The 26,765-nt window shown below is 40.9% G+C and overlaps 1 protein-coding gene across 5 annotated transcripts in view; it reads left to right on the forward strand.

Moving 5' to 3' along the window:
• The window catches only part of SDK1 (sidekick cell adhesion molecule 1), a 384,502-nt gene that overhangs the window by 207,046 nt on the left and 150,691 nt on the right, over nucleotides 1-26,765 (forward strand). For all 5 annotated transcript variants that reach the window (XM_072935801.1, XM_072935799.1, XM_072935800.1 and 2 more), the window contains exons 7-8: nucleotides 23,301-23,412; nucleotides 24,363-24,553. In XM_072935801.1, coding sequence (XP_072791902.1) covers nucleotides 23,301-23,412; nucleotides 24,363-24,553 — 303 coding nt within the window. The remainder of the gene's footprint in view (nucleotides 1-23,300; nucleotides 23,413-24,362; nucleotides 24,554-26,765) is intronic.

Genomic DNA, 26,765 nt, shown 5'->3' on the forward strand with positions numbered 1-26,765 from the left:
ATTGTGAGGTTTGTGTATCACTTGCAATCCAGAATTGCCCTAATCATGCTATGTATGATTATAAGTAGAAAATTTTTCACTTTCTCTTCAGTAGAGGTACCATGGTAATAACATTTTTACAAGAAAAAAAAAAAAAGAGCAATAGTTTAAGGGCTGAAATGAGGAAGGATTGTGCACCTCACTGAACTTGCATGTGGATTTTTAATTGGCTTTTAACTGATCAACATTAATGATAGAGCAAGAAATGTTGTGGGAAATGCAATTAAAATTATATCATGCTGTGCCATTTTCTATTCAGTCTCGGATTATTCTTCCTGGGTCCCCAGTGTCATCCAGAGTGCTGGTTCAAAGAAATCTGAACCTCTCAGTGCACCTGTGTTCTGTTGGATTTTCTAGGGGTCACTTGGGTGGACACTGGTAAAACTTGCTAATCCTTTGTCATTTGTATGAAAAGGTTTTATTTAAATCAAGTGTTTCTGAAAGATGTTCTATGCTATCTTCCAGATCTTGTGAAATAATTTCACAACATCTTTTTACAAGTTGACCTAGGCTTCTTTTTCATATTTTTGACTGTTACTAAAAAGTATACACTGAGGTATTCTGCAAACAAGCAATTTTTTTTCCTTTAAATGAAAATAAAGTGAGATAATGTTTAGAATATTTGTAGAAGTGTTAATTTGGGAAGCAATGTGAAGTGTTTATGACTGCCAGGCAACCCCCAGCATCAGCAGGCTGGAATGGAGAGTGAGAAGCAGATTCTCTTTCCTCCCAGGGTACATCAATTCCAAGTTGTGTCTTCTGCTTGGTGCTGAGGACAGAAATGTGTGAGACTCTTCTGAGCCCTGAGGGAGGAAATCTCATTCAGTCAGTATTTTGGCAATTGTGAGAGGATCAGGAGACAGGCATTGGGCCCTACAACAGTGAGGGAAGGCTTTTGTTGGATTTCCATGGAATAAAAAAGTGAGATTTTATGGGAAAACCAGGCTATGCAATCTGTATCTTAAATAATGATAGCTAATCATTAAAGAGCTATTTTTGAGCAAGGCCTGTTTTTTTTTTTGGCATTGACACCAAACTTTTTAATACCTAAGGAGTAGAGGCTTAAAAAAGCATTGCAGGTTATATTTCTTACTCACAACATCTCTAACCAGCACAATGAGGGCTGGGCTGCCTCACTGGGTGTTTGTCCATTGTATTGACCTGAGCACCTTTGCATGCTTGATAATCAAAATGCTGCTTCTTCTCATGTTCTGAGATGTAATTTGATTTTTTCTTATTCCCTCTTGTGTACTTGTTCAGAACATAGAAGCTGAGTCTGTTCTTTAGTAATAAATGCCTCTCAGAGGCACGTCCCAAACTGTGTTGCAGGTACATGAGCCAGGAGGTAGAATTTCTTTGAAAGCAAAGGAAGAGAGGAGACTGTAAAAATGAATATTTTGGACAGCTGAAGAGCTGCCCAGGAATGTTGTTAATTTTCCCTGAAGGTAGCAGTGGAAGGAGTGTTTGTCTCTGTGCTGTGCCTGGCTCTGAGCTGTGCTGCATCAGCAGCTTTCTGGGGAGAGTGCAGCACTTTGTGTTCAGCAAAGATTGTGCAGAATTGCAGGATTTGTTTTTCTCCCATTTTAAGAGACAAAACAAGAATAGACTATCCCACAGTATTGTCACTTCACAGCCCAACAAAAGCATTTCAGAGCCACCTCTTCCAAACAACTTGTTTCTCAAGCAGACTTGCAGACACCCAGATTGTTCTCTGCCCACAGAGGCGTCTGTCTGCTGGTGAACTTGCATGTTTTAAAACCAGTCAACATCATTAAAATACCAGGCCCTAGGAAGGGAAACTCTTGATATCCTGATTTTTTTGATGGCATTAATTTCTCTATTGTAAAATGATGGTGTTCCAGTAAGATTTCCTGTCACCCCAGCCATGTTTCACCTTCAGTGCTCTGTTTGTTCCTTGTTTTTGTGTTTCTTTCACACTTGAGGTCCTGTGTTTCAGCCCTTTCCAAGGAGTTGCTTTCTGTGCCTTTTTGGAAGTGTCCAAGGCCAGGCTGGACAGGGCTTGGAGCTGCCCAGGATAGTGGAAGGTGTCCCTGGCCATGACAAGAGATTGAACTGGATGAACTTTAAGGTCCCTTCCAACCCAAACCATCCTGGGATTCCCTGAGTCTATGATTCTTCTTCAGACATTTTATTCTGCTTTTGGTTTTCTTAGTACTCAACTGCAGGAAAAAATATAGAGGAATTTTGAGAACTTCTTGCTATTTTAAGTATACAATTTATCAAAGGTTAATTTTATATAAAAGCTGATAACACAGTGGCTTCTTTTATCTGATCTTTTGCTTTTTGCTATTGGTCCTTCACACCAGTTCAAGTTACAAAAGGAGTGGTAATCTCCTTGGATGCTTTAGCACATATCCTCCTTAAACTCTCAACCCCTTCTGCTTCCTTGCCACCATCCTTGCTTGATTTCCTATCAGTGTAATCACCCTTTCAAAGAACACCCCCCTTATTCCTATTTCTTGGGATATCTTTTTTGCCTTTCCTCTAAATCTCTTTGATATATATCAACTGTTTGTTATCCACCTTTGAAAAATCAGATTTATCTTCCCATAGCAGTCCCTGCAGATCCCACCACACCTCTTCCTCTCATTCTTTGCTGACTCCCCAGAGAATGTAAACATGCTGCTTATCCCACAGGATGGCATTGGCTAGAAGTTACTTACTGTCATCTTCTGAGATCCCTCATCTTCATGTTGAGCTATTATTTACAAATTCATCTTACTTTTAATAGTCTTGTGATGATACAGCCTTTCCAATAAATCCCAAGCTCTTGTCAAAGCTTCTAACAACTCATATCTCCATTACTAAAATGCCTTCTCTTCTCAGGTATTGCTTTGACCTTTACCCTCCTATTTTGTGTCCTGCTGTTCTTCTCCCTCTTCCTCACTTTTGAGGAGATTTATGACCTTTCCAATCATGAAGGCAGCAAGGAGAGATCAGCTCCTGGCTCTCCTCAGCCATTTCCCAACCCCTTACCTGCTTGTTCTGTTTTTAGAGTATCACCTGTGCTACTTCCTATGCTGCTCCTGACTTATATTCCAGGAAAAAAACCAAATCCTGTGAATTTGCCTCATTAGTGCTACAAAATGCCTTCTGGAAGTGTCTCTGTGCTAGGATGCCTACAAGAAGTTTGAGCGTGATCCAGCAAGTTAATATGCTGTCAAATAGAGCTGAATAATTTCCTTCTGCTTTCTCGTTTGGCTGCATCATCCTTGGGAGAGGGAACTTCTGGTTTATACGTTGCACTGCAAGATCTGTGAGGCAGTGACTGTTCCATTTGTGTGATGAACTGTTCCTCTGTGAAGCCCTGGTCTGTGTCCTTGACAAGACTCCATCCCAGACTGAGTCTATCATGTGCCTTCAGCTGGAATTACCCTGATTTGGGGAGCTCAGCTGAGATATTCTCACCTAGGTGCAGCTTTCTCTCAAATCCATGAACCATTTAATGGCTCATTCTCTGCAAATCCTGCCAGTGCAAATTCCTTGTTATTTTGGGCTTCTGATTTACATGAAGCCTCAATTTTCTTTGCATGCCCAAATTCCTAAATCCATTCTTTCCCTTTTTAATCTTGTGTCCAGGCAAGGCTGGGTGTGCTACTTAGTGCTTTGAGTTCTGTTCTTCTATACAAGCATCTGTTTCTTATTATTTTGTAGCTTCTGCAGACACAATTTTTTTAGAAGATTTATTTCATTTACTTTCTAAAATATTTTCTGATGTTTTCTCTGATGTAACATTGTGTAAAAAATACGACTTGAATAGATTGTATACAGAAGTAAAGAGAAAATATGAGGCTGTGACAGACTGCAAACAGAACTTTGCCAATTTAACTGAAATTTTACAGTTCTGTAACTCAAGAAACGCTTTGCATCTCAAAACTGAAAGGTTTTGAATAGCTTCATAGCAGCATCTAATTGCTCCAGCTATTTATAAAAAAGAGAAATTGTAAAACATCGGAGTTCAAAAGTGAGCTATTGCACATGCCCAACAATCTTTTTCAACAATAATTTCGTAATGATTTTTAGCTTGAGGACTTTGTGCTGTGCATTTGTAGCAGCCAAATTGACACAATGGAGTGTAATAGCTCCAGAGCAACCATTACAGTCTGTTGGGTAATTAAAAGCTAAATGGAACGTTGAGAAATGATCCGTACAATGGGATTGGCTAATTTCTTCACTTTTGTAAATTTAAGTCACTCAAGATGATGTTATCCTTCTTTTGAAGTGGATTTATGTTGTTTAAACCACCATGAAACCCAGTTCAACCTCAGTCTGGTATTAAGGAAGACATCAAACTTTCATGGTGTAGTGAATTTCATATACATTGTCTTCCTTCACTGAAATACTTCCACACTCTTGTTGTCCACTGTCTTGGAGAAAATATTTTATCTGGAAATTCCTAAGATATATAACTTATTTATCAGGGGCACAGCAGCAATAAGAAGCTTCCCTTTGGTGTGATGTCCCTGCAGACAGAGCACAGGCAGCCAGGAGCATTCCTCAGTTTTTCCAGTGTGGCTTGGGCAGGGCTGGGAATGGGAGAGGTGGATGTGAGCCCCTCATTGCACTGTTTGTGCTGCTCCATCCAGCTGCAAACAGCTGGAGCAGTAAATGGGCAGGACAAGGAGATGCTCCAAGGGCTGGAACCCCTCTGCTCTGGAGACAGGATGAGAGAGCTGGGGGTGCTCAGCCTGGAGAGGAGAAAGCTCCAGAGACACCTTAAAGTCCCTCCCAGTGCCTAAAGGGGCTCCAGGAGAGCTGGAGAGGGAACTTGGGACAAGGACCTGGAGGGACAGGACACAGGGAATGGCTTCAAACTGACAGAGGGCAGGGTCAGATTAGACATTTGAGTTGTTAATTTTTAATTGGTTCTGAAATACCATTAAGTTTATGCTTAACTTACATCTCCTTCCAACTCCTACACTTCTCCACAACTTTACTTCTCCTAACTAAGCAGTTCTTGCTGGCTGTTGTCAGTTCATTTTGTGGACCTGTCTGTCTTGACTCTGCCCGCTGAAGGGCCACGTCGTGTCTCTCTTATTGATTCTGGGGTCCCCTGAGACATGCTCACCCTGGTAATTCAGCAGCAAACATCCTGCACTTCCATCAGAGTTTGCCCAGAACAAGCTGTTTCTGTTTTATTAAGCTTTATTAAGCTGCATGGTTTTGCTGATCCACAGCCTGGACACTTCAAACAGGCGTCATGGTGATGCTGCCCGAAGTGGACTTGACAGGTATTTTTCAACCTGTCTGGTGTTAGCTTGATTTTTAGGATCATTCCAGACAGCTGTTGTAGCAAAAATTATGCTGCAACACAGGCCACTGGTTAGAGAATCCATATTTCAGGATGTAACAATGTTAGGTGTGCATTCAAACTTGTTAAAACTCTTCTTGACTGTAACTATATTAAAAAATGGTTTCAGCCCCACTTACAAGCCCCAGAGTAAGCAGGGCTTTGCTGTCTCACTCCTTCAGGGCAGCACACACTACCTGCTCCCTGGGTTCTTGCTAGCCTCCAGAATAAATGGTGAATTAATCTTGTGTGACTGAGAGAAACTTATGGTACATGAAATTTAGAATGCTGTCCAGACCCTTTCAGAGAGGCTTCCATCTCTTTCAGACCTCGGGCTTTAGAAAATTGAACCAAAGGAATATATGTTGTACCTCTGACAGAACTCTTGTTGTTAACTATTTCTCATCCTTTAATTTCTCCGAGTCAATAGCCTGCTGTGGATGCCAGGCTTTTGTGGGGAAAGCTGCTCTGAGGCATGTGGCACCTGTGCCACTGAGACAGTCACCTTCATCAGCCTGGCCCTGACCTTGCTCACGCTCTTGTCTGAAACTTCTGCTCCAGCAAGGGCTGAACCCCTCCATCTGCATTATCCTCTCTTCCCTAACAGCAGCCCTTGAGGAGACTTTCTCCTCAGGCAGGGAAGGGCATTCTCACCACCACGTAACCTGCTTGTCTGCTTCTTCACTCACAGTAATTGCTAAAGTTGTAATTTTAAATCTGACTGGTGGTATCAGAAGGCCAACTACATGGTGTTATGTGGGTCAGGACCTGCAAATCCCAGCATCTTAATTTGACCTTTGGCAATTGACTCTGTGCTGTTTTATTCCCCATCTTTTCCCTTAATTGCAACTGCAGCTGTGTCTGGCTGCTATTACAAGAACTGAATTAGAAAAATGGAAGAAGTTATTCCATGGTGCTTTGGCTCTCGAAGTAGCTGTTTAACCCTGTGATTTTGTTAGAGCCATGCATGAAATCTATGCCTCTGATGTCTCTTCTGTCATATGTACTTATAATGCTGAGAAAGAACACTCTTAAAATGATGATAAAGGGAAAGCTTCAGAACTGTGATAATTCTGACACATCATTACTATGATTGACACGATAAATAAGTCAGGTCATAAGGAATAATGCAGTTCTAAATCCCCAACCACATAAGCTTGCTGAGAGGGAAAAAAGGGTCTATTAAATTTTCTGTATAGAGATTGCAGTCAGTGGTGCATAAACAATACATTCTATAGCAACCTGTTCATTGCTCAAGTTGTTATTGGCAGGCACTGTGGCATTTCTACAGTCATTAAAAGAAGCTATCACTATTAATCTCCAGTCTCAAGGCAGACAGGTTTAACCTGAAGCTGATCATCAAATAATGGTAACAGATATTTGTGCTTTGGTGAACGTTCCCTTTCATCTTTGATGCCTTTCCTGTAGTGTAACAGGAAGGGTTGAGGATTGTAACCTTATTATAAGAGTTAGAAAGTTAATAATGTGTCTTTTAAACAGGTTTTCCCCCCCGCAAGCCAAGGGTAGTTGTGAAGGGGAAGAGATTTTGCAAAACTTAGCAGCTCATTCTATGCATCCTCAGTATCTGGGGTATTTCTTACTCTAATTTTCAATTAAGAGTCCTTGGTTTGATAAAAAACCTCATCCTTGAGGATGTTCCTCCATTAGAAGGAAAAGGTTTTTTTATTGGTGAATTGAGTCCTTAAAGTTATGTCAAAGAGTGATGTACTAACTAGTAATGTATTTATGTTCCCCTTTTTCTCCTGGTGGCCTGAGGAATTCATCCCACCCTGCAGTACAAGAGCACTTGGGAAGGGCAGTCGTAAGGATGAATTCATCCAGTTCCTTCTGTAGAAAGTGGCCCTTGAAAGAACTGAAATAATCAAAATATTTTGACTCGCGCTCTCTTTTGCTTCTCCTTACTCAAGGAAAATTGTGTTTTCCTCTGGGAAAAATACAGGAATCTGTCACCACAGACAAATGAGAAATTGTGATTCATAAAGGTTAAGGGAAAAAAATTTAATTTATTTTTCATTCTTTCTTAAGAGAAAGTCATATCCCTTCTCAAATATCCCTTAACAGCCTCACAGAACTAGGCTGATATCTGTCATTTAGGCTCTGTGAGTACTCTTGTCCCAGTTCCAACTCTTGGTTGTGGCAATCAAGTGATCAGGGCAAAACAAACTCATCCCGAGTTAAACGCCTTCAGAAACTATTTTTATGTGCAAATACAAAAATTGATTTCCTACCCTGGAGACTTCCCTTGTACAGATGATCTCCAGAGCATCCAGTGTCACCAAGACATGGAGTAGAGTAAAATGAGGAGAACCCCAAATGCGGGAAGAAATGATGTCTGGCTCCAGATCAGAAGGCTGAAGGATTTCTTTATTAAAACTATACTATATATAGTATAGTTTTAGTATATTAAATATAGTATAATTATACTAGTATAATACTATATATATATACTATATTATATAATATATATAATACTATATTATAATTTAGTACACTATATTAAATTAATACACTATTTAAAGAAATACTATACTATTCTACATACTTCTTACTTACCTAACTCAAACTCGTGACTCTGTGCTGAGAGTCCAAGACATAGTTGGATCTCATTAGTCACTGAACCCAAACAACTTTCACCAGAATCCGACCCAGCAATCACTGCAGGTAAACAATCTCCGCACCACATTCCACATGGGCAAAACAAAGGAGCAGAGATAAAGATTGTTTTCTCTTCTTCTCTCTGTGCTTCTCCAAGAAATCCTGAGACATAGAATTAAGTCTCTCAGTCCAGAGAAGGTGAATGTCCCAGTGCAGCTCCCCAGAGCTGGGGACAGCCCTGCCCTGCTGTGCCCCATGTGCTCATCCACTCAAAAGATGAGCAAAGCAACAGCAGCTGTGCCCAGCCTCTCATTGAACTCCTTTGCTCTGTGGTCTGACATCGGTCACAATGATGGACATAGACTGGAAAATCAGTTTACATTAACAATCCAGGTTCCCCCCAGAAAGGGCCATAGTCCCACACTGTCTGAAGGAGGAGTGTGCCAGTCAGGGACAGCGACAGGACAGGGCCACCTGATGGGTGTGGGCACACCCCAGCCCCCCTTGGCAGCGAGCAGGGTCTGGGGTTCAGGGGCAGCTGCTCTGCAGTGGGTGAAGGGCTGGGGTGAGATTTCTCAAAGCTGCTTCTCACAGAACTGTTTGGGTTGGGACCTTAAAGATCACCCAGTTCCAGCCCCTCCCATGGGCAGGGACACCTTCCACTGTCCCAGGTGGCTCCAAGCCCCATCCAGCCTGGCCTTGGACACTTCCAGGGATCCAGGGGCAGCCACAGTTTCTCTGGGTACCCTGTGCCAGGGCCTCACCACCCTCACAGGGAAGGATTTCTTTTTAATTTAGAATCTAAATTCACCCTCCTGCAGCTTAAAGAGCAGCTAGGAGTAGATTTAGAGTGTGTGACACTGGCCACGTTTGCATCCAGAGGAGATTGGGAAGGCAGAGGGATGCTGTTAGTTTGAATTCTGGGAGGATTCAGCTCAGGGAGTTGAGAGGAGCATCCCCCATCCCGGGCTCCTTTCCTGGCTGGTTCCCAGGGAAGGTGAAGAGACCTCACTGACATTTCACACCCACTGAACCCATCCTCTGCAATGCTTCAGATGGGTTTTCATCTTGGCTTTTTAAACTTTAATTTTGTGGGATATGTGCATTTGATCTGTGAGAAAGGACAGAAGAAAGGTCTGGCAGAACATGGATGTGGAGATGGAGGGGCAGAAAAGCAGGTTTAATACTGGGATGGAACCTTCTGTCTGAATGGCCTTAGCACATGTTTTGATCTGGGGTTTAGGCACCATTTCTAATGCTTTTTAACAGCTCAAGCTCAGTTAAATTGCTGTGGTGACATGTGCCAAGCTCTGTGGGCAGCCTGGGACAGTAACTCTGGGAAATGCAGATTGCCTGGCTTGCTCTGGCCTGTGGTACAACCTGGGAGAATACTCTGCTTTTCCCTCTCTCTGCTCTGCCGTTGACCAAAGATACTGTAAATAACTGTCCAGCAGCAGAATTAAATTTAGATTGCCACATTTCATTAAGGAATGTTCTAACTGAGAACTGGCCAGAGAAGGGACTGTGAGAAGGGGGACACCTTCAGAGCCTGCAAGATCCCCAAGGATTTGTATCTTCTTCTGGCTGAAAACTGGAAAGAAAAAAATAAGCTTCCCATCTTGTATTTGAGTGAAACCTAATATGTTAAAAGGTTGTAATAAACAGGTCAGATGCACCTGGTGCAGCCTCATTTCAGTAATGTTTGTCCTCGCCTCATTTTCACCACACATAAAATGGAGATAATGGTTCCTCCATCTTCTCTAGAGGTCTCTGGTGTGCTGGGAGAAGCAGTTATTATTTTTCAAGAGCACTTTCTACTCCTTCTGCTTTCCAGTGGTAATAATTTGTACTTTTTAATGGTAGGAGTAAAGGATTTGTACAGAAATAAATCAGCTTTTTAAAATTTTCCACTTCCCTTCTTTGCTGGGTTTTACATTTCATGCATTTGTATGCACAGAGAAGAACCAGAAACAACAGAAAAATTGTTAACAGTTAAAAACATTTCTTTAAAAGCATTTTTTGTGACTCCGGTTCTCCTATATGAAAAAAGAAACAGATTCATTTGCAACATGCTATTTTTCCTTCTCCTTTATATTGGCTATTGCTATTAATTATTGTGAGTGGTACTTGTGGTTCACTATAAAATACAAAATTTTATGTCCACCCTGCCTGTGCTGAGGGAAGGTTCAACCATTTACCACTTTTAAAGTGAGTAGATAGCAATGATTTGCAGAAGCTTCTCAATGTCTCTCAGAAATTTGTGCTGCCTATGGTTGCACACCTAAAATTCGTGACCAGGCAGCAACTGGGAAATGCAGAGGAACACTTCAAAGCCCACATTTGCAGAACTTTGGGTGCACATTGGACTTGAGGCTTGCCATGTTTTCCATGCATGTTGTTTAAAATAAAAATTAAAAAGCAAATCAAGCTGCCCCCCAAATCAACAACAAAACCCCACACAAGGAGTGATTTGTGCATCACTGCTTGCTGGATCAGGGCTGAGTGGGAAGCATGGGAAGCAGAAATCCAGTGCAGTTTCCATGCTTGGGAAATAAATTGCTTTATTCAATGTATGAAATGCTCAGGAGATATGTCTGAAGTCTCTGCCTTGTGTGTGGGACATGGGGCAGCTGTTCCCAGAGCCCAGAACACCCCAGGTTATGAACCCTGGGACAGGACTGTTCTCCACCCTTGTCCCAGGTCCCTTCCCAGTCCCTAATTCTGGGGTGCAGTTGATGCTTGGGTGAGAAAAGCTTTATTTGCACCTTCTAGTGGGCTCTGTTACAGAGTGGCATTAAAGCATTTTGCTGAAATACCAAGTGATCCTTTTCTTTTTCAGAAGTGCTAAGTGAAAACACATTGATTTTCATTTTCTTTCAGCAACTTCAATAGCTCAAGATTATTACTATTTTTAAGAGTGATAGAGAAATGTCAAAAATGCTTCATCTGTACTTTTATTTTTATATATCACCAGGCTTTGTGTTTTTCAGGGTTTTTTTGTTTGAAGTTGCAGACTTTGGGAACAGGGCAGAGAGATTATGGTTTATTTCAAAAAGCTGCTTCTATTTCTGAGTCTTCTTAGAGATTTTGTGGTTCAGTAGGTAACACATTTTATTGTCTTAAATTCAGTCTATGCTGAAAAATTCTTTTGCTCCTGAATAGCCAAATGGTCTGGCACACATTAATCTCTTATCTATAATAACATATTTTGAAAGGAAGGAGAGGAGGGAGATGGAGCAGTTCGTGACACTCTGTAGGGTGCTGGCAGTAGCCTGCAGAGAGGCCAGCACCAGCTTTTGACACTGCACATGCTTTATTCATTCAGTATTTCCTCCCACTGAAGGTGAGTGTGCATTCACTGATATTTCAGGACTAATCCCACAGCCAAAAACCTGGAGAGAAGTCACCGAGCAGGAGGTGGCAACGCCAGGTTGGTGCTGTAGGTGTTTGGGCATCCCCATCAGCATCCAGGATCCAGGTGTTGGCTGCAGGCAGCTCTTCCAGCCTGCCTTCCTGGCAGCTTTGTTTTACCTGCTTGGGGTAATTTTCATCTCCTCTAGATGCATTTAATGTGTGTCTTTCAGTGATTCATCCTTCCTCATTCCGTGTCAGCACTTTCAGGAGATGTGTGTAGGAGAGAAAGTGAGCTACAGGTTTTGGGTTTCAAGTGGACCCTGCAATGTTTGATTTCTGGTTTAGCTGACAGCTGATAGTTCTGCTCTGACACAGCCCATCACCATCTGGAGAGCAGAATCATATTGTTAGGGTTATTTTTGGGGCAAATCTGAATAAAATGGGTTAATTAAGTCAAAACAATGCGGTTGTGTTCTGCCTAATGACACGTTGCCAATTTATTTCAAACTGACAACCCAAGGACATTTTGGGAAGTGACAGAGTGTTTCTAAACCTAGGGGTGAATTGATTTCTTTTTAAAACAAAATGAAATAGATATTACTTGTACCTCAACAATATAAAAATTCATGTCTCAGACGATGGTGCATTTTCTAATGTGCCACTTTATCTTCCACTTATTCCTCCTAATTTTCCTTATTAACTGTAATTCTGTTGTGACATCCGAGTGTCATATCATAATGATGAAAATTTCGAATAAGAAGCAGCATGAAACGCAAAGTTTTGGATGAGCTGGGAGTCAAGAGCACCCTGTGGAAATAAACTTATGGTTTTTATCACAGCGGTGAGTCCCTGTTATATTCAGGAGAGGCTGTTTACCATCCACACAGCCAAAAGCTGTGACCAAGCCTTGTCTGGGAGGGCAGGAAGTCAATGCAAGTTTGAGAAGCCATCCCACTCTTCAACTCTTCTCTTGGCAGGGTACAGCAGAGAGGAGATCCTAAGTACATTAATGCAAAGAACATTTGTACAGGCCAAGCGAGGTACAGCCAACAGTTTGTTTTTAACAATGCTGGCACTACCCAGACTGCAGCAACACCAACAAAGAGCCTGGAGTAATAAATTTCCTTTACATTTCTTTTTAGAGGACTTGCAGTATTCTCTGAGCAGCATTTATGTACTGGGTATAAATAGGTAGGTCCAAAACCCCATTCCACATCCCAGAAAAGAGAGGCTGGTTTATTCTCACTTCAGAAAATTAAATGCTTATCCATTTGTGGAATTATTTTTGAATGGATACATTTGTAGACCTTCTTTAGCTGGGTTATTGTTTGCTCTTTTGGAACATTCTTTGCTTTCGGAGTTGCTTTATTCTTGTGACAGAGGAAATGCAGCAATGTGTATTTTTCTCCCTGATGAAGTCTGAAGCAACCTTATATTATAAGGTAACCAAAGACTGATAATCACAAAGACTGCAAAAGGGAAGGTGCACTTAGAAAAAAACATCTGTGCTAGAAAAAGGAAACAAAACTTTCCTTTGTTAGAAAAATATTTCTGTGGATTCTGAGCTCTGCTGTGTGCATGGCTTTGTCCTGATTTTTAAAATTATTTTACAGTACTGTAAATATTATAAATGAAATTTTATTTGGTTCTGAATGTATGTGACCTGAACGACTCTACTTTTATTAAGGATTGTCTCCCTTTATAGAAGACAGTGGAGAAGTAGCATGATATGGTCAGGGGGATGGAGAGCTTTAGACCATATGGAGTGGACCTGAGGCCCCTGATAACCTATTTCTCAAAATATTATTTTGACAAGTCATTCCATATGTTTGGTTGAGTTAGCTGCTGGAAGAAGGCTGTGGGGTATCTTCTTGTTTTTCTGATCTGTTCTCTTTATGTAAAGATTTGGAAATAGCAGACCTTTGGGAGCAAGGTAGCAATCTGGATCCCAAAACATGTTTCTCAGATGTGTGTGTGTGTGTATAAATATATAAAAATAGAATGCAGCCAGAACTGACCTTGAGCTTAAAATGCTGCTCAGTGAGTGCATCTGGGTTTGAAGAGTTAAGTTCAACGAGGGAAACCAAGAATGCCTGTTTATTTCAGTGCTATCCTCTCTGTAGAATTGCTCTCCTTTAAGCCTTCATGAACTGTGGTATCTGGGATCTGAGGCTGTTAAATTTGGTTGGGATTTTTTATTTCTTTTAAAGTTCAAATTATGTCTATATGTGGCAAGTTTTAATCTCAGTTCTTAGAGTGGATTTTCTGGAGAAAGCTTTGACCCACACTTTGCTTATCCACCACCTGCAAAAATGGATTTGCATGGCTTTGGTTGAGTGTTTTTTAAGAATATGGGAATGGCCCAGGTGGTGGCCTGGACACTTGCCCCAAATATCTGTGATAGAAAAGCTCCACCATTCATTGTCAAGAGCATATAAAGAGAGATTTAGATTATATAGGAAGTTAGGAAGAAATTCTTCCCTGTGAGGGTGGGGAGGCCCTGGCACAGGGTGCCAGGGAAGCTGTGGCTGCCCCTGGATCCCTGGAAGTGTCCAAGTTGGATGGAGTTTTGTAGCAGTCTGGGATAGTGCAAGGTGTCCCTGAAGTGGATGAGCTTAAAGGTCCCTTCCAACCCAAACCATTCTGGGATTCTGTGATCAGTCTCTGCTTCCCATGTAATGCCCCACAATATCAGGTTCATTTAAAAACTGCTGCAGAGAAATAGATCTTGGGAATTCACGTGTGATCAATTGTACATATCTGCTTTATGCTCCACAGAGCATATTTAATCTTAAATCTTCCTTCTGAAAATAGTGTTTCCATTATTGTTGTCATAAAATAAACTGTTGATGGTATTTCATAAAGAAATTCCCCCAAAGTCACTGCAAATGCTTTTCTTTATTTAACTCCAGTGAAGGATAGATGAGATTCTCTTCTTTAGTTGTTACCACCCTTTCATTTCTAAGAGGAAGAGTTTAAACTTGTTACAAGTAAGAAAAAGCAAATGGAGACTGTCAGTTGTGTGATTTTAATTGTGTCATAGTACAGAATTAAAAATTGTGTTTATAAAAAAAAAAAAAGCCTAACATGAAACCATATGCAAAGACATATTTGTAAATAGAAAGCAGCATTTTCTTATCTCCCATTTCTCTCTCTTTGCTGCTGCTTGACATTAAACCAAGATCTGCTGGTAAGAATTGCTGCCCCTGAAATGGCAGCAGCTCCCTGATCCCTGTGACACAGCCATGTCCTCACTCAGCTTTCCTCCTTCCTTTCTCCTTTCAGCTCATCTCACCAATGAATTTATATTTGTAGACATGATTATTAAGTGACAGGTTTGGTTTATTTAACATCCAGCTACTGATATGTGGTTTATTAACTTAAATTTCACATTATTAAGAAAGCAAATGGTAAATATCCAGGTGTGTGAAGCACTGAGGCTTAAAAAATAATTTTGTCCTTGGGAGAACATGAGTCCTGCCTTGTGCTGCAGAAACCCCTGCAACCACTGCCAGGCCCCTCAAACCTGTTTCCTCCTGCCAAATGAGGGTCTGTTTATGGTTAAAAATGCTTCTCATGCAATGCACTAAAGTGCATCGTAAAAATATACAGCCTCTTAAAAGTAATTCCCACTAATGAGTTATTTTTAAGTCTTTTTAAACATAGCTGTGTTTTGGGAGAGATTTGAGGTTGTTCAGCCTGGAGAAGAGAAGACTCTGGGGAGACACTGGAGCATCTTCCAGTGCCTGAAAGGGTTCCAGGAGAGCTGAGAAGGGCCTGGAGCACCAGGGCAGGGGGAATGGCTCTAAACTGTAATGGGGCAGGGATAGATGGAATATTGGGGAGAAATTCTTCCCTGAGAGGGTGGGCAGGCCCTGGCACAGGGTGCCCAGAGAAGCTGTGGCTGCCCCTGGATCCCTGGAAGTGCCCAAGGCCAGGCTGGACAGGACTTGGCACAACCTGAGACAGTGGAAGATGTCCCTGCCATGGCAGGGGGTGGCACTGAATGAGCTTTAAGGTCTCTCCCCACCCAAACCATTCTGGAATTCTGTGATTCCATAGGAAGCCAAAGGCTGTGGACCCTGGCTGCAGTGCAGCTGCTCTGCCTTTTTGCCTCCTGCATCTCTTTGAAGATGACTCTGAGGCTAATAGATTCCACTGCCAGACCATGGATATTTTTCCCCCTTTTAACTGCTGTTGAATAAGATTACACACTCTATCCACTTATTTAGCTGGTATTAAAGCTATCTGGTGAATTGAAAAGCCACCTGAGTGTTCTTTAGCTGGAATAGCTTGAGGCTAGATATTTTTTCATGTTAAAAGCTCTAATGATGTGCTGGATGATAAGTTTCCAGGCAGAAAGAAGCCCCTCGCTGTGCATGGGGGAAGGTCAGGTCAGTGACAGAGACTGAACTTCCAAATTGCTCTTTCTGCACGAGGAGTTGTGAGAAGGGAATTGCAGAGTGTTGGAGCAGAAATTTGGTCTGCTTTTGAATTTAGCTGCTGATTCACAGGGAGCTGTGTAACTAAGCAGTGGTTTAATTTCTTTAAAACTACATGGGACAATGCTAGAAATCTATTTCAGAAGTTGTCCTGTAATACAAAGTGGGTCTGTAAACCTCAGGAAGTAGAAAAAAGAGGAATTCACCCCCCAATGGCAGCTGCTGGGTCACCTGCACTTAATGATCTGTAGAAAGAGAGGAAAATCAAGAAAAAAGCCACATCTCCCATCCCTGTCCCTGTCTTCAGAGCAGAATTGGTGAAAGGCTGGAGGGACTGTGTCACCATGTTCCATCCTGGCCTTGCTGCCTCTCCTGGGGCATTTTGTTGGTTACAGAAGTACATTTTCCATCCTTAAATCAACTGTATTTAGGCCCCAGCCTCTCACTGTGTCCAGAAGCAGATCCTAAGAACTCTCTATAAGGTTTTAGACCTTTTCAACCTGTGTTTTAGACTCAGTTTTATCCAATAAAATATATAAATCTCATCTTTACTAGACTATCTACACACAAAGGGGCATAAATTGTCTTCTGGCTAGAACTGAGTTCTCCATTAATCTTTCCCTAGGGCTAAAACTAACAGCACTTGCAGTCTGTGTGAAAGTCCTTACAAAGGGGGGAAGAGCTGTTTAAAACGTGGCTGTTAGTTGTTTAAACATTTGGAGGCATTTATAGAGTGATGCTGGCTTGGATTTTTACCCTTGCTCCTCATCTTTTGTGTGTTTTTCAGTTTCACTTAGTAAAATGAAGGCTGTGAAAGAATAGGATTGCTTTCTGTAAATGCTTCAGGATGTAAACATCTCAGAGGGAGAGAGCAGCTCTGAAAAGCTGTAAAGTTCAGCTCTGGCAGAAGAACTAACAGAGTGCATTGGCCACTGAAGCTGGGAATTAGGAGCGTTTGTAGCAGCTTGAGCAGAAAAGCTTTAGGAAGCTTTCCAACCAAAAAAGGATCCGGACTGGTGGAATCACTACATGTAGGGGTTAATTTCTGTGGGTCACTTTGTTTTTTGAAGTTAAATGCTTCAGAAGTGTCATTACAATATACTCAGACAAACCCACAGGCCCAGGAGGGAGGGAAGGTTTTCAGCCTTTAGGACGTGGGCAATTCAGGCAAAATGAATTTATTGCAAGGCTTCCTCAACAGGTGCTGATGAAATCTTTTCTAATTGTTCCTTTACCATATCCCTCCTCAAATATTTAACTTGGGATCTACTTGCTCTATATTGTTCTGAGTCTTATTATTTTATTCACCCTTTTTTAATTTTTTTTTTTTTAACTTTCTTGGCAGTGGAAATGCATCCTGTGTTTGTTCTGATCTGGACAGAACATAGTTACAGTGACAAGAGTGTAATGAGTCAATAAATACAACCGACCTAGATCATTCACTTGTTTTGCTTGGGTTTTGCAAATCTTTTTCATATCTGGTGTTTTATTCATATGTTGTGATGTTTGATGTCTGGTTCAAGACGAGGGCTGGATATAGAAGAATTCACTTGCTGTGATTAATTCAAACAACTAGGCTGTTTCTTCCCTATAAATTTGATCCACAAAAATAAGGTTTTTTATGTTGCTCCTTATTTACTTTTTTAGGTCTACAGTCTGGATTCTCAAAAGTTAAATAAATTGTGTTAATACTTACATTTTTGAGGAGTATGAAGATATTCTTGGAAACTGAAAAGTCATAATTCTCTTCATATATATATATAATTCATATACCAACTCTTCACCATTAGTTTGCTAATTATTTTGTAACTATGTAACATTGGCTCAAAAAAAACCCATCTGGAGTTTTTATGTTCTTCATCAAACTAAACAAATGTGACCAAGAAGCCTCATGGGAAAGTCTCTGTTATTTTTCTTTATGTCTAGAAATCAGAGCAGAGACCTTGCAGTGACAGCAGCATATTTCCCTTTTCTTGAAAATAAATAGTCTTTGCTAGGGTCAAAGTGGGAAACTGAAACAGTAATTTTGGTTACCTTAATGCTCTTTTATTGTATCAGCTCTTAAGAATCACTCCAATAATCAGGGAACCAATAGACACGGTTTGAACATGGGTTTATGATTGAGAACACACTTTCTTTTCATTAATTGCGTGGTGTTTTCTCTGGTGCCTGCAGGTGGTTGTCAGCATTTGCTTTTCTGTTGATCGGGCTCCAATTCCTGTTGTGCATCTTTTGCTCCAAAGGGGAAGGGAAATTAATCTATTATTGATCAGGATCCAGTTCCTGTTGTGTGTCTTGTACTGGAGAGGGAAAGGGGCATTAATCCACTCTGGGCTCATCATTCAAACCATCTGCAGGCTGTACCTGGCAACAGGGGGTGTGTTCCATCAGGTAGTTTGTATTTGTAAGGTTGGTTTTTTTCTCTCCCCCTCGAGCAATCTTGACATACCCTGTGGTTGTCATGTCTCCTCTCTTCTCATATTCTGTGTCCCAGGCAGAGATTGCACATTCCTGATGCCATATTTGTGTTGGACTCTTATCTTCTATCCTGCTTTTTTCTAATAGGGGTGTCCATAATTTGATAAAATGAAGCTTTGCATGTATCCTGCAGTGTAATTACCAAGGCATTTCTGCATCGTGTGCAAACCTGGAAATCTGTGGGAACTTTAGGGTGAAAGTTTTCTAATATTCTTCTCTCGTGATAACTTTTGAAAGTTCTGTTTAAGTACTCAATTTCTCTATTATCTTGAGGGTAGGGTACTGGTGATCTCTTCTGTGGAGCATTTTTCTCACATAGACAAATTTCATAATATGAATAAGTAAATTTATTTTTGGGTATTGATGCCTGTGGAATCCCTTCTTCTTTGGACATGGAGCAGTTTTGCAGTAATTTACAGTGAGGGTAGGGATGAGGGAGGTGCAGCCAACCTCACATTATTTGGACAATCCTCCCCCTCCTCCTGCTCATGGTCACCTTGTTTGGATTAAGCTTCTTCAGAGGGTTGGGACCTATAAGCAAGCCTCAAATATAAATCTTATTGTTGTGCTCAAGTCTGAACTTAAACTATTACTTCTTTTCAGGAGATAAAGTTTCTCTCAGTTTCTATTGAGGCTGGCTTACCTCATATCTCTGTCTCATGAATTTGAGCACCCATTGAAGTAATACACTTAATATTCTGTACTGCAAATACAAATGTAGATAAACTTTGCATGTCATAAGTAAAATCTGGGAAAAACTTAATATTTATGCATTTCTGAAGGGGAAAGAACCTATTGTGTCTCCAGTCATCTGGCCTGGGTGAGATTTCATTTCTGTTGGGAAAATTAAGCATCTGAAGTGGCTTTGATAAGGTCTGGGATCTTTACAAACTGTAAATTACAATATTTCAAATTCCCTGCACCTTACATGTCAATATATGTACAGAGATAAAAATACTGTCTTTGTGGAGATGATAGGGCAGTGTACATAATTATTGTATTTAAATAAAAGATGAAAATTCTACAGCTAATCAGTACTAAAAAAAAGAAATCAGTGTTAGGGCTTGGATGGGTTTCATTCCTGATCAGGCAGGAGGAGAGAGGGAGAAATTCAGCAGGCTCAGTGATGTGCAGCCATTCACAGCCACAGGTGATAAAACCAAACAGACCGTGCAAAAGTTGTTCACTCTTTTTCTTCTTCTCTCAGTTTTTCTCTGCTTTTTGGGGGATTGCCAGATTCCAGTATGGAGAGGAGTTTATGTTCAAAGGGACAGAAAAAAACCCGGATCATCCCTTTCCATTTTATGTAGTCTCATTTTTTTCTCCTTCTGTCTCAAAAAAAATAAAAATACCCAAAAAAAAAGAAACAAACAAAAAAAAACAACAACAAAAAACCGCACCTAAACAAAAGTGAAATATGGAAAACATAATACCAATGCCAACTTATCTAAATATCTTGGGCTGCAAATGGCAGCAGTTGAACTGTTCCATGAGCAGCTGGGGATGGCCACCACTGGAGGGCTGGAGGACAAACTCCCTCCTGCCCCAAGTCCAAACCTTTGGTGTTCCCACAGTTTGACTTCAAAAACTGTTTGGGGCCCATCCTGAAGGCCCTGCAGGTGCTGGGCCCTTGTAGATCCTGGTAATGGCTCAGACAGTGATAAATGAGAAAGTTTAGAAGCAAAGGGAAGATTGGAAATGCTGGGAGTGCAGTGGCTAAAATGGATAGAAAGGAAAATAAAGCAGTGTGAGCTCTCTTTCGGATAACAGTCCCTGTTGGATTAGAACTCTTGCCTGTGGCAGTCCTTCTGTCCATCTATTAAGGGCTAAAATCAGATTAAGAGCACATCCCTTAAGTGTTTTTCAGTGTCACTCGGCCTTGTCTCTGCAGCTTCCCACAGGTTCCCCCCAGACTGATTATGTCTGACATGTGCATCCCCTGGCTGCACTTCTGGGGTCAGTGTTTTCCCCTAAAGCTGCTTTGCTTTTCTAGCTGAGAGGAGGGTTCAGAAAGCACATGGGAAGAAAAGAAGGTATTTGCTTTCCAGTAAGGTAGAGAATATAGCTGAGAATGGTGGTCCCCTATTAGTGGATTCATCTCACTGTAGCTCTGTTCCCGTGTGCATTTGCAATACTTCCCCATTTCTGTGTATTTAATATTTCCTTCAGAGAAGCTGAAGTTCAGTCATTAAATTAAAGGATAAATAAGAAACTGAGCAGCTCTTAAATAGTGGGAAACATCTTTAGGGGACCAGGGTATAGAAGAAAGGAGGGGGAAAGGCCAGAGATGAATGCAGAGAAGCTGAGGGAGGGGAGGAAGAGAAAGAAGAGGTGATGAAAAGCCAGAAACAGCAAAGTGCTAGAAAGCTCAGGCAACAAAAAGTCTGATGAAGTAAAAAAAGGAACAGTGAAAAGGAGAAAAATTCAATTGTTTTTGACAAAGGATTTTAAAATAAAATATCTGTTTACTAACTATGACATTCTGCATTGGATTTTTGTGTAGCATCAGTCAAGTAAAATCACATCTGTGTGCTGCATGTGGAGGCAGGAGAAGGATGGAGTGGCTTTTTTGACACGCAAGATGAGAAACTTGGGGAGTCTGGCTAGCTGTTCATTATCTGATTGTTTGCAATAACTCTCTGCCTTCCCCAGCCTGATGGAAAGCTGATCTGCCACATCCCATCATCCAAACAAAATCCCAACGTTGCTTATCTCCATTAGGATCTTGGCTACTCTGATACTCCAACCTGTGGATTTTGTACAAAAGGGTGAAGTTCTGAAAGGCACAGATCCCAAGTTACAGCCCTATTGAGATTTTCACTCTAAAGTAAAACTAAGATCCTCCTTTGGTGTTTCAATTAGCCATAAAACAAAGCTGCAAAGTGTCCTCTGCAAAGGGAATGTCCCTGTGGAGTTTGACTTGGCAAGACTGGGGCCAGAGTGAGTTATGGGAAGGAGTTAGTGCTGCAAAGGGAAACTTGAGCTGTCTTTGAATATAAAATAGGAATATTCATGCTGTCTCCATACTGTTTAGGTAATACTTGGAAATTTTGTTGTTTTCTGTATATGCCTGTTATGTCCATAGCTTCCCTTTATAGGTGCATTCCTGGAAATCCAAATTCTGACCCTTTTGATGAGCCCTCTCTTTCACATCAGTATCAGTTCACTCTCAGCCTTTAGCAGGAGCCTGCTTTTTATAAGTTTGTTTCAGGAATGGTACAAAATAACAATAAATACATGCTTTGTTTAGATTGTTGTTACAATCACTAAGAAATCTCTGCCTTTTCCTGGTTGCAGGATGAGGAATGTGCACTTTTATTTCCTTTCTTATCTGCTGGGTGCACACAGGGCCACTTGTGTGGGTGATGGTGGTGACAAAAAAAGCCAACTTCTCCTCTTTGTCTGGTTTTAGTGGGGAGCTGATAAGTAAAACAAGTGGTTTTCCTCTCTTCCAGATGGAGATAAGGTTGGAATGATTGCTGCCAAATTAGTCACTGGTTTGTTGATGTTTTAGCATTCACTGTTGTAAACCTTCGTCTTGGGCAGAAGTTGTGGGGAGCAGTGATGCTGAGGTTATTTCTTCTAATCAGTAATAGGCTTCTAATCTGATCATCAGCTCTTGTTTTCTGGTTTGTTTTGTTTTTGTTTGATATTTTTAATTACTAACTGGAAAATTTCTGCCATGAATACCTATAAGACCAGCATGGAAATCTTAGAAAATAGATATTTCCTACCTGATGGCATCATGTTTCCGGGATGTTGGTGAGGAGGTGTAAAAGTTACCAACAGCTTGTGTTTTGAGATCCTGTGTGTGTTTCGTAGAGATGCTGTGTCAGGTTGACAGAGCATTTTTAGGGGAAGAAATAAATATCTGCTTACTCTTTAAGTACTGTTCTTGAATGCTTGATTTTATTCAGAAGTGTGGGTGGTATTTTTTAAATTTTAAAATTATGATCTACACTTCCATCTCTTGTACTACACTAACTGCTGTCAATTAGAAAAACATCCAAAGGTAAAGTATTTGTCATTGAGAGATCTGCTAATCTTGTGAATTTTCGGAGCCCCATGACCAAAGACTTTGTCCATCTAACAAATCAAATCCAATGTCAAATGGTTTTTGGCCTGCTGGGTATGATTTAAGCAAACAGTCTGCTGACTGTTTTCTGTTCTTTAGGGCATTACCTCAAATTTTAGGGTCCATACCTTGCATTTCCCAATTTCCCATGCTGCTTAATGGGCATGGATGAGCCTCCTGTACAGAAAACATTTGAAGAACTGGCTTGCTTTTCCATCAGTCTAGTTTTATTTTCATTACTTTTCCCTGTAATTTGTTTATTGGTTTCCATATCTTTGAAAATTTTATTACTGTGTTATTCAAGCTAAAAAATAGCTAATTTTTCTTTCCCAAATGAGTTGCTTGAAGCAAAGTACCTATGAATACATGGATATTTTAATTCACTTACTAAATGCATACAGAGAAAATTTACAAGCTGCCTTTTTACCATTTTTTAAGTGTCTGCTGACTGTTGCATAAGCTGAATTATTTACAGCATGAAGCTTCACAAAAGAGTAACAGATTTGGGTTATTTACTTTCCTGATAAGAAAAGGGGATTGAAGTTGCTGTGATATGCTGCTTTGTTAATTTTATATTTGTTCCCCAGTGTGTAAAATCTTTTTAAAGAACTAACATGAGTATTGGCAAACTCTTTTGAAATGGTGTGGAAGGGGTAAGATTAAACAAAACATGAAAAGGTCTTAAAAATATAAGTCAGCAAATGTTTGATAAAAATAAAAGTGCTCAACAGTAGAAAACCTTTAGGATGCTTAATTTATTTGCTCTGTCTTTGAGAATATTCCTGGATGGAGGGCAGAGGCCAGTTCTTGGGAGTTGTGGGGTTTTAGTGCTGGGTTGGTTGGAGCAGCCAAGGGAACGCCATCGGGAACGCCCCTGGGTGAGGCTGAAGGGTGACGTTTGCAGCGGTGCCCGGAAGGTGCCATCCTCGCTGTCACAGCCAGGGCTGTCACTGGGGCCTCACCAGGTGTGTCTGTGCCCCTGCAGGTGCCAGCAGCCCCCCGGCCAGCGCGGCTCCTGCCATGGTCATCCGCCCGCACAACACCAGCGTGGTGGCGGGGAGCAGCGAGGCCACCCTGGAGTGCATCGCCAACGCCAGGTATGGAAACACCTCCTCAGCTTCACTGGGACTCTGTCCTCCCTAGAGAACGACAGAGGATGTTATTTTCATCTTTTTGTTGTTAATAATTTGGAGATTGAAAAAGGACGCTCACTCTTCAGAGTGACCTTATGAGGGATCTTTGTCCAATGTTACTGAATTAAACCTATTGATTTTTCTGGCCAAATGAGGGTCAGGCAGGGGTGCTTTCCCACCTGGTCCTCACATGGAAAGGAAAAAAGTGCTATTCAATCAGCAGACATTATCTTGCGAAAAAATTATGGTGAGGGTTAATAATATTTCAGCTGTTGCCTATCAATAGCAGAGGTGATGCTGTTGAACAGTTGATGCTTCCCAGTAAATAAATTTAGTGAGGATCTCCTATGAAGTAATTTTTTCAGGCATTCTCATTTTACAGTGATTATTGCTCAACTGTTCATAATGCACTGTAATACAGAATTCACAGTGTTCCTCCTATGTTTCTATATAGCTGGCCTTGAATATCAGTGGAAGTGAATAGTTGAAGTCCTTGGGTGATAAGACCAACTGATTTACTTTGCTCTCTGAGGGCAGAGATGTGCTTGATATGATTAATATTGTTTTGGTAATTGAGTTGTAATGAAATCACTTCCCATGCAACTGATTCCCATAGCAGTATTTACTCCTTTTGCTTGGAGAAATCAAATTATTAGCACTTAGGTTCTATTGCTGTATCAATTAGCTATACTTGCATAATGCCACTTGAGTAGTCTATAGTCCTTGATGTGTAGAAGTTATACATGTATTTACTTTCTAACAGTGTGTTTTGGGGATAGAGGAAGACTTAAAGAAGTTTTATAATTTGTAATATTATATTCCTCCTGTGTATAAACATATATATATATATGCACACAGAGATTATCCTGCAATATATATGTTTTATGATTTTATTCTTGTATTTTTTTTGGCAGACCTCTTGAGAGGCTGAGCGTGACCTGGAAGAGAAATGGGATCAAGATCACCAGTGGCATCAGCAGCTTTGGGAGACGCCTCACTATCACCAACCCGACCTCTGCTGATGTGGGGATGTACTTCTGTGAAGCCAAACTCCGCGAGAGCACAGAGGAACCAGCAAGAGCTAAAGCTTTCCTTTCTATATTGGGTAATTCTTGAGGCAATGTGTTTTTTAGTAAAAAAGGCTCTGGGCTGAGGTATAATAGGAAATAAAATTGATATCTTAATATTTCATTGACCTTACATTTGAACCTTTCTTCAGAGAACAGAACAAAGGAGGTGAGGGAGGGTTATCTTCCAAATTAATTCAGCCGTTCTTCCCTGCTAATATAAATTCATCAAATAGATTTTTTTTAAACACTGCTGTGATTGTAAATCCCCTGCGAAACTATACGTTTAATGGGAAATTTGAGAAATACAGTAGTAAAATCCTTAATGGGCAGCTTCCCTAGCTTGGCTTTTAGGTTTTAAATCCTGATTAACTCCTGCCTTGCTTACATCCAGTTTTCATATGTCAAGTGCCTGTATCTTTGCAGGAAGGCTTTCAGGAGCACTCCTGTGCCTCGTGTGCTGCGGGTGCAGCCGGTGCCAAGGACGTTCTGCGGGCACAGAGCATTGCTGAGGCAACAGGACAGGGAAGGAATTGCCATTAAAGCAGCTCTGTTTGCTGGACCTCCAGCTCCCAGGGAAACTTTGGAATTAATACTGTTAAAGGGGACATTGCTGCCCTTTCCTTGCCTGTTTCCACCACCACCTCCTCTCCAAGTGTTGCTGTAGGGAGGAGGTTGGAATTTGGAAATGGTGGTTCCTGCCATGTCTGATGAAATTATGCACATTAGCACAGTGCACACAGCACTTTTTAGACTGAAAGTGGTCGTTTAGACTAGGGACACTGAGATGTTTTCAGCCAGACAGGATTGTGTAAAGTCAAGCTTTTCTCTGTGGGAGTGTCCTGGGGAGGTTGGAGCCCTGGCAGTGCCAGCAGTCTCGGTGTTGCTCAGGGTTCAGGCACGTGCACTCCTGGAGCTTTGTAGAGGAAATGCAGCACACGATTCTTTACATCTTTGAGCCTCTGAAAATACAATTTTAAAGACTGCTGTATGATTTGTATTCTGCTAAAGCAATTTGTTGTAGCTGCTGTTAAGTGAGAAAGCAGCTCTTCCCTCTGCAAAGCTCCATTCTGGATTCTTTTAGAGCACTGTGTGTTTGTTATATTTACTACCTGCTGGACAAACTTTGGTTGCAGTCTTTCCTTGCCCTCTGGTCCTTGGAGTTATTACCTTCCCTTTAAGGAGCAGAGATGGATTTCACTTATTTATAGGTTTTGTTTAAATTCTTCCTTATTCATAAGGTTTTATAGTAGCTGGTTTGCCTTTGTTGCTGTGATGTCAGATCCAGCCTAATGCAATACTTAAAGCAGCCTCTTGGTTAATGCAAAAGATTCTTAAATACAGTCACAACAAAACTGAAAAATAATCACTGGGGAATCATATTAAACTAGCAGTGCTTTAGTAGCTTACCTGCTCTCTTATTTTTAAATGTTTTATTTATTTCCTATCCGGTTTTAGGAGGCTGTCAGGGAATGAAGTTATGAAAAGGTCTGTAGATAAGAACAAGCAGATGAAAGAAAGCAGAAACAAATTGGTTACCAATTACTTTTATTTCCTTCTGATGGAACACGACACTTCAGATGCAGGTGTTTACTCAACGTGTCAGCAAAGCCTGATAGATTTCTTTATTTATGAGTTTCTTGAGCTTGCAGGATGGATCTCTAATTCTAAACAGGGAGCCAAATCAAAGGATTAGTAGTTAATGCATAACTTATATTCAGCTTTAGAATTCTTGGATGGATCTGGCTGTCATTTAATTAGTCAAGGGACGAGTTCTAGAGGAAAGTGCAGACAAGATTCAAACCTAAGGCTTTCTGCAGTGTATCTCTCCTAGTCCATGGGGGCAGTACTTAGAGAGAATCAGGAATGCTTGTCCATTTGCATGCATAAAATATTTGTAGTGTGGATGTGTAGATTGGGAGCTGATAATGAGCTGTACTTCTTGGGAGAATAACACAGCGTGGACTTAATGAGGGGTCTCAACTAACAGGAAAAAGGAAATTGTCTTAAAAGAAGAGGTTTGTTTGCAGAATGTGAGAAATCAAATGCAACCCCTCAATAGCATAGCTGTGAGAGCTTCTGTGGATCAAGAGGGGAAAATATTTTGCTATTAACAGGTAGAACTAGGGTAGCAATAAAAAGATGCATCAAAGATGTCAAAAACAGTGAGTTAATCAAAGCTTTTTTCCATATATATCAGTCCTTGACTTTTCCAGCTAAGTCATACAATTTGAGTGTGGCTCAGATGGC

Source organism: Taeniopygia guttata, chromosome 14 (assembly GCF_048771995.1).
Source record: "Taeniopygia guttata chromosome 14, bTaeGut7.mat, whole genome shotgun sequence".
In the NCBI taxonomy this organism is placed as follows: domain Eukaryota; kingdom Metazoa; phylum Chordata; class Aves; order Passeriformes; family Estrildidae; genus Taeniopygia; species Taeniopygia guttata.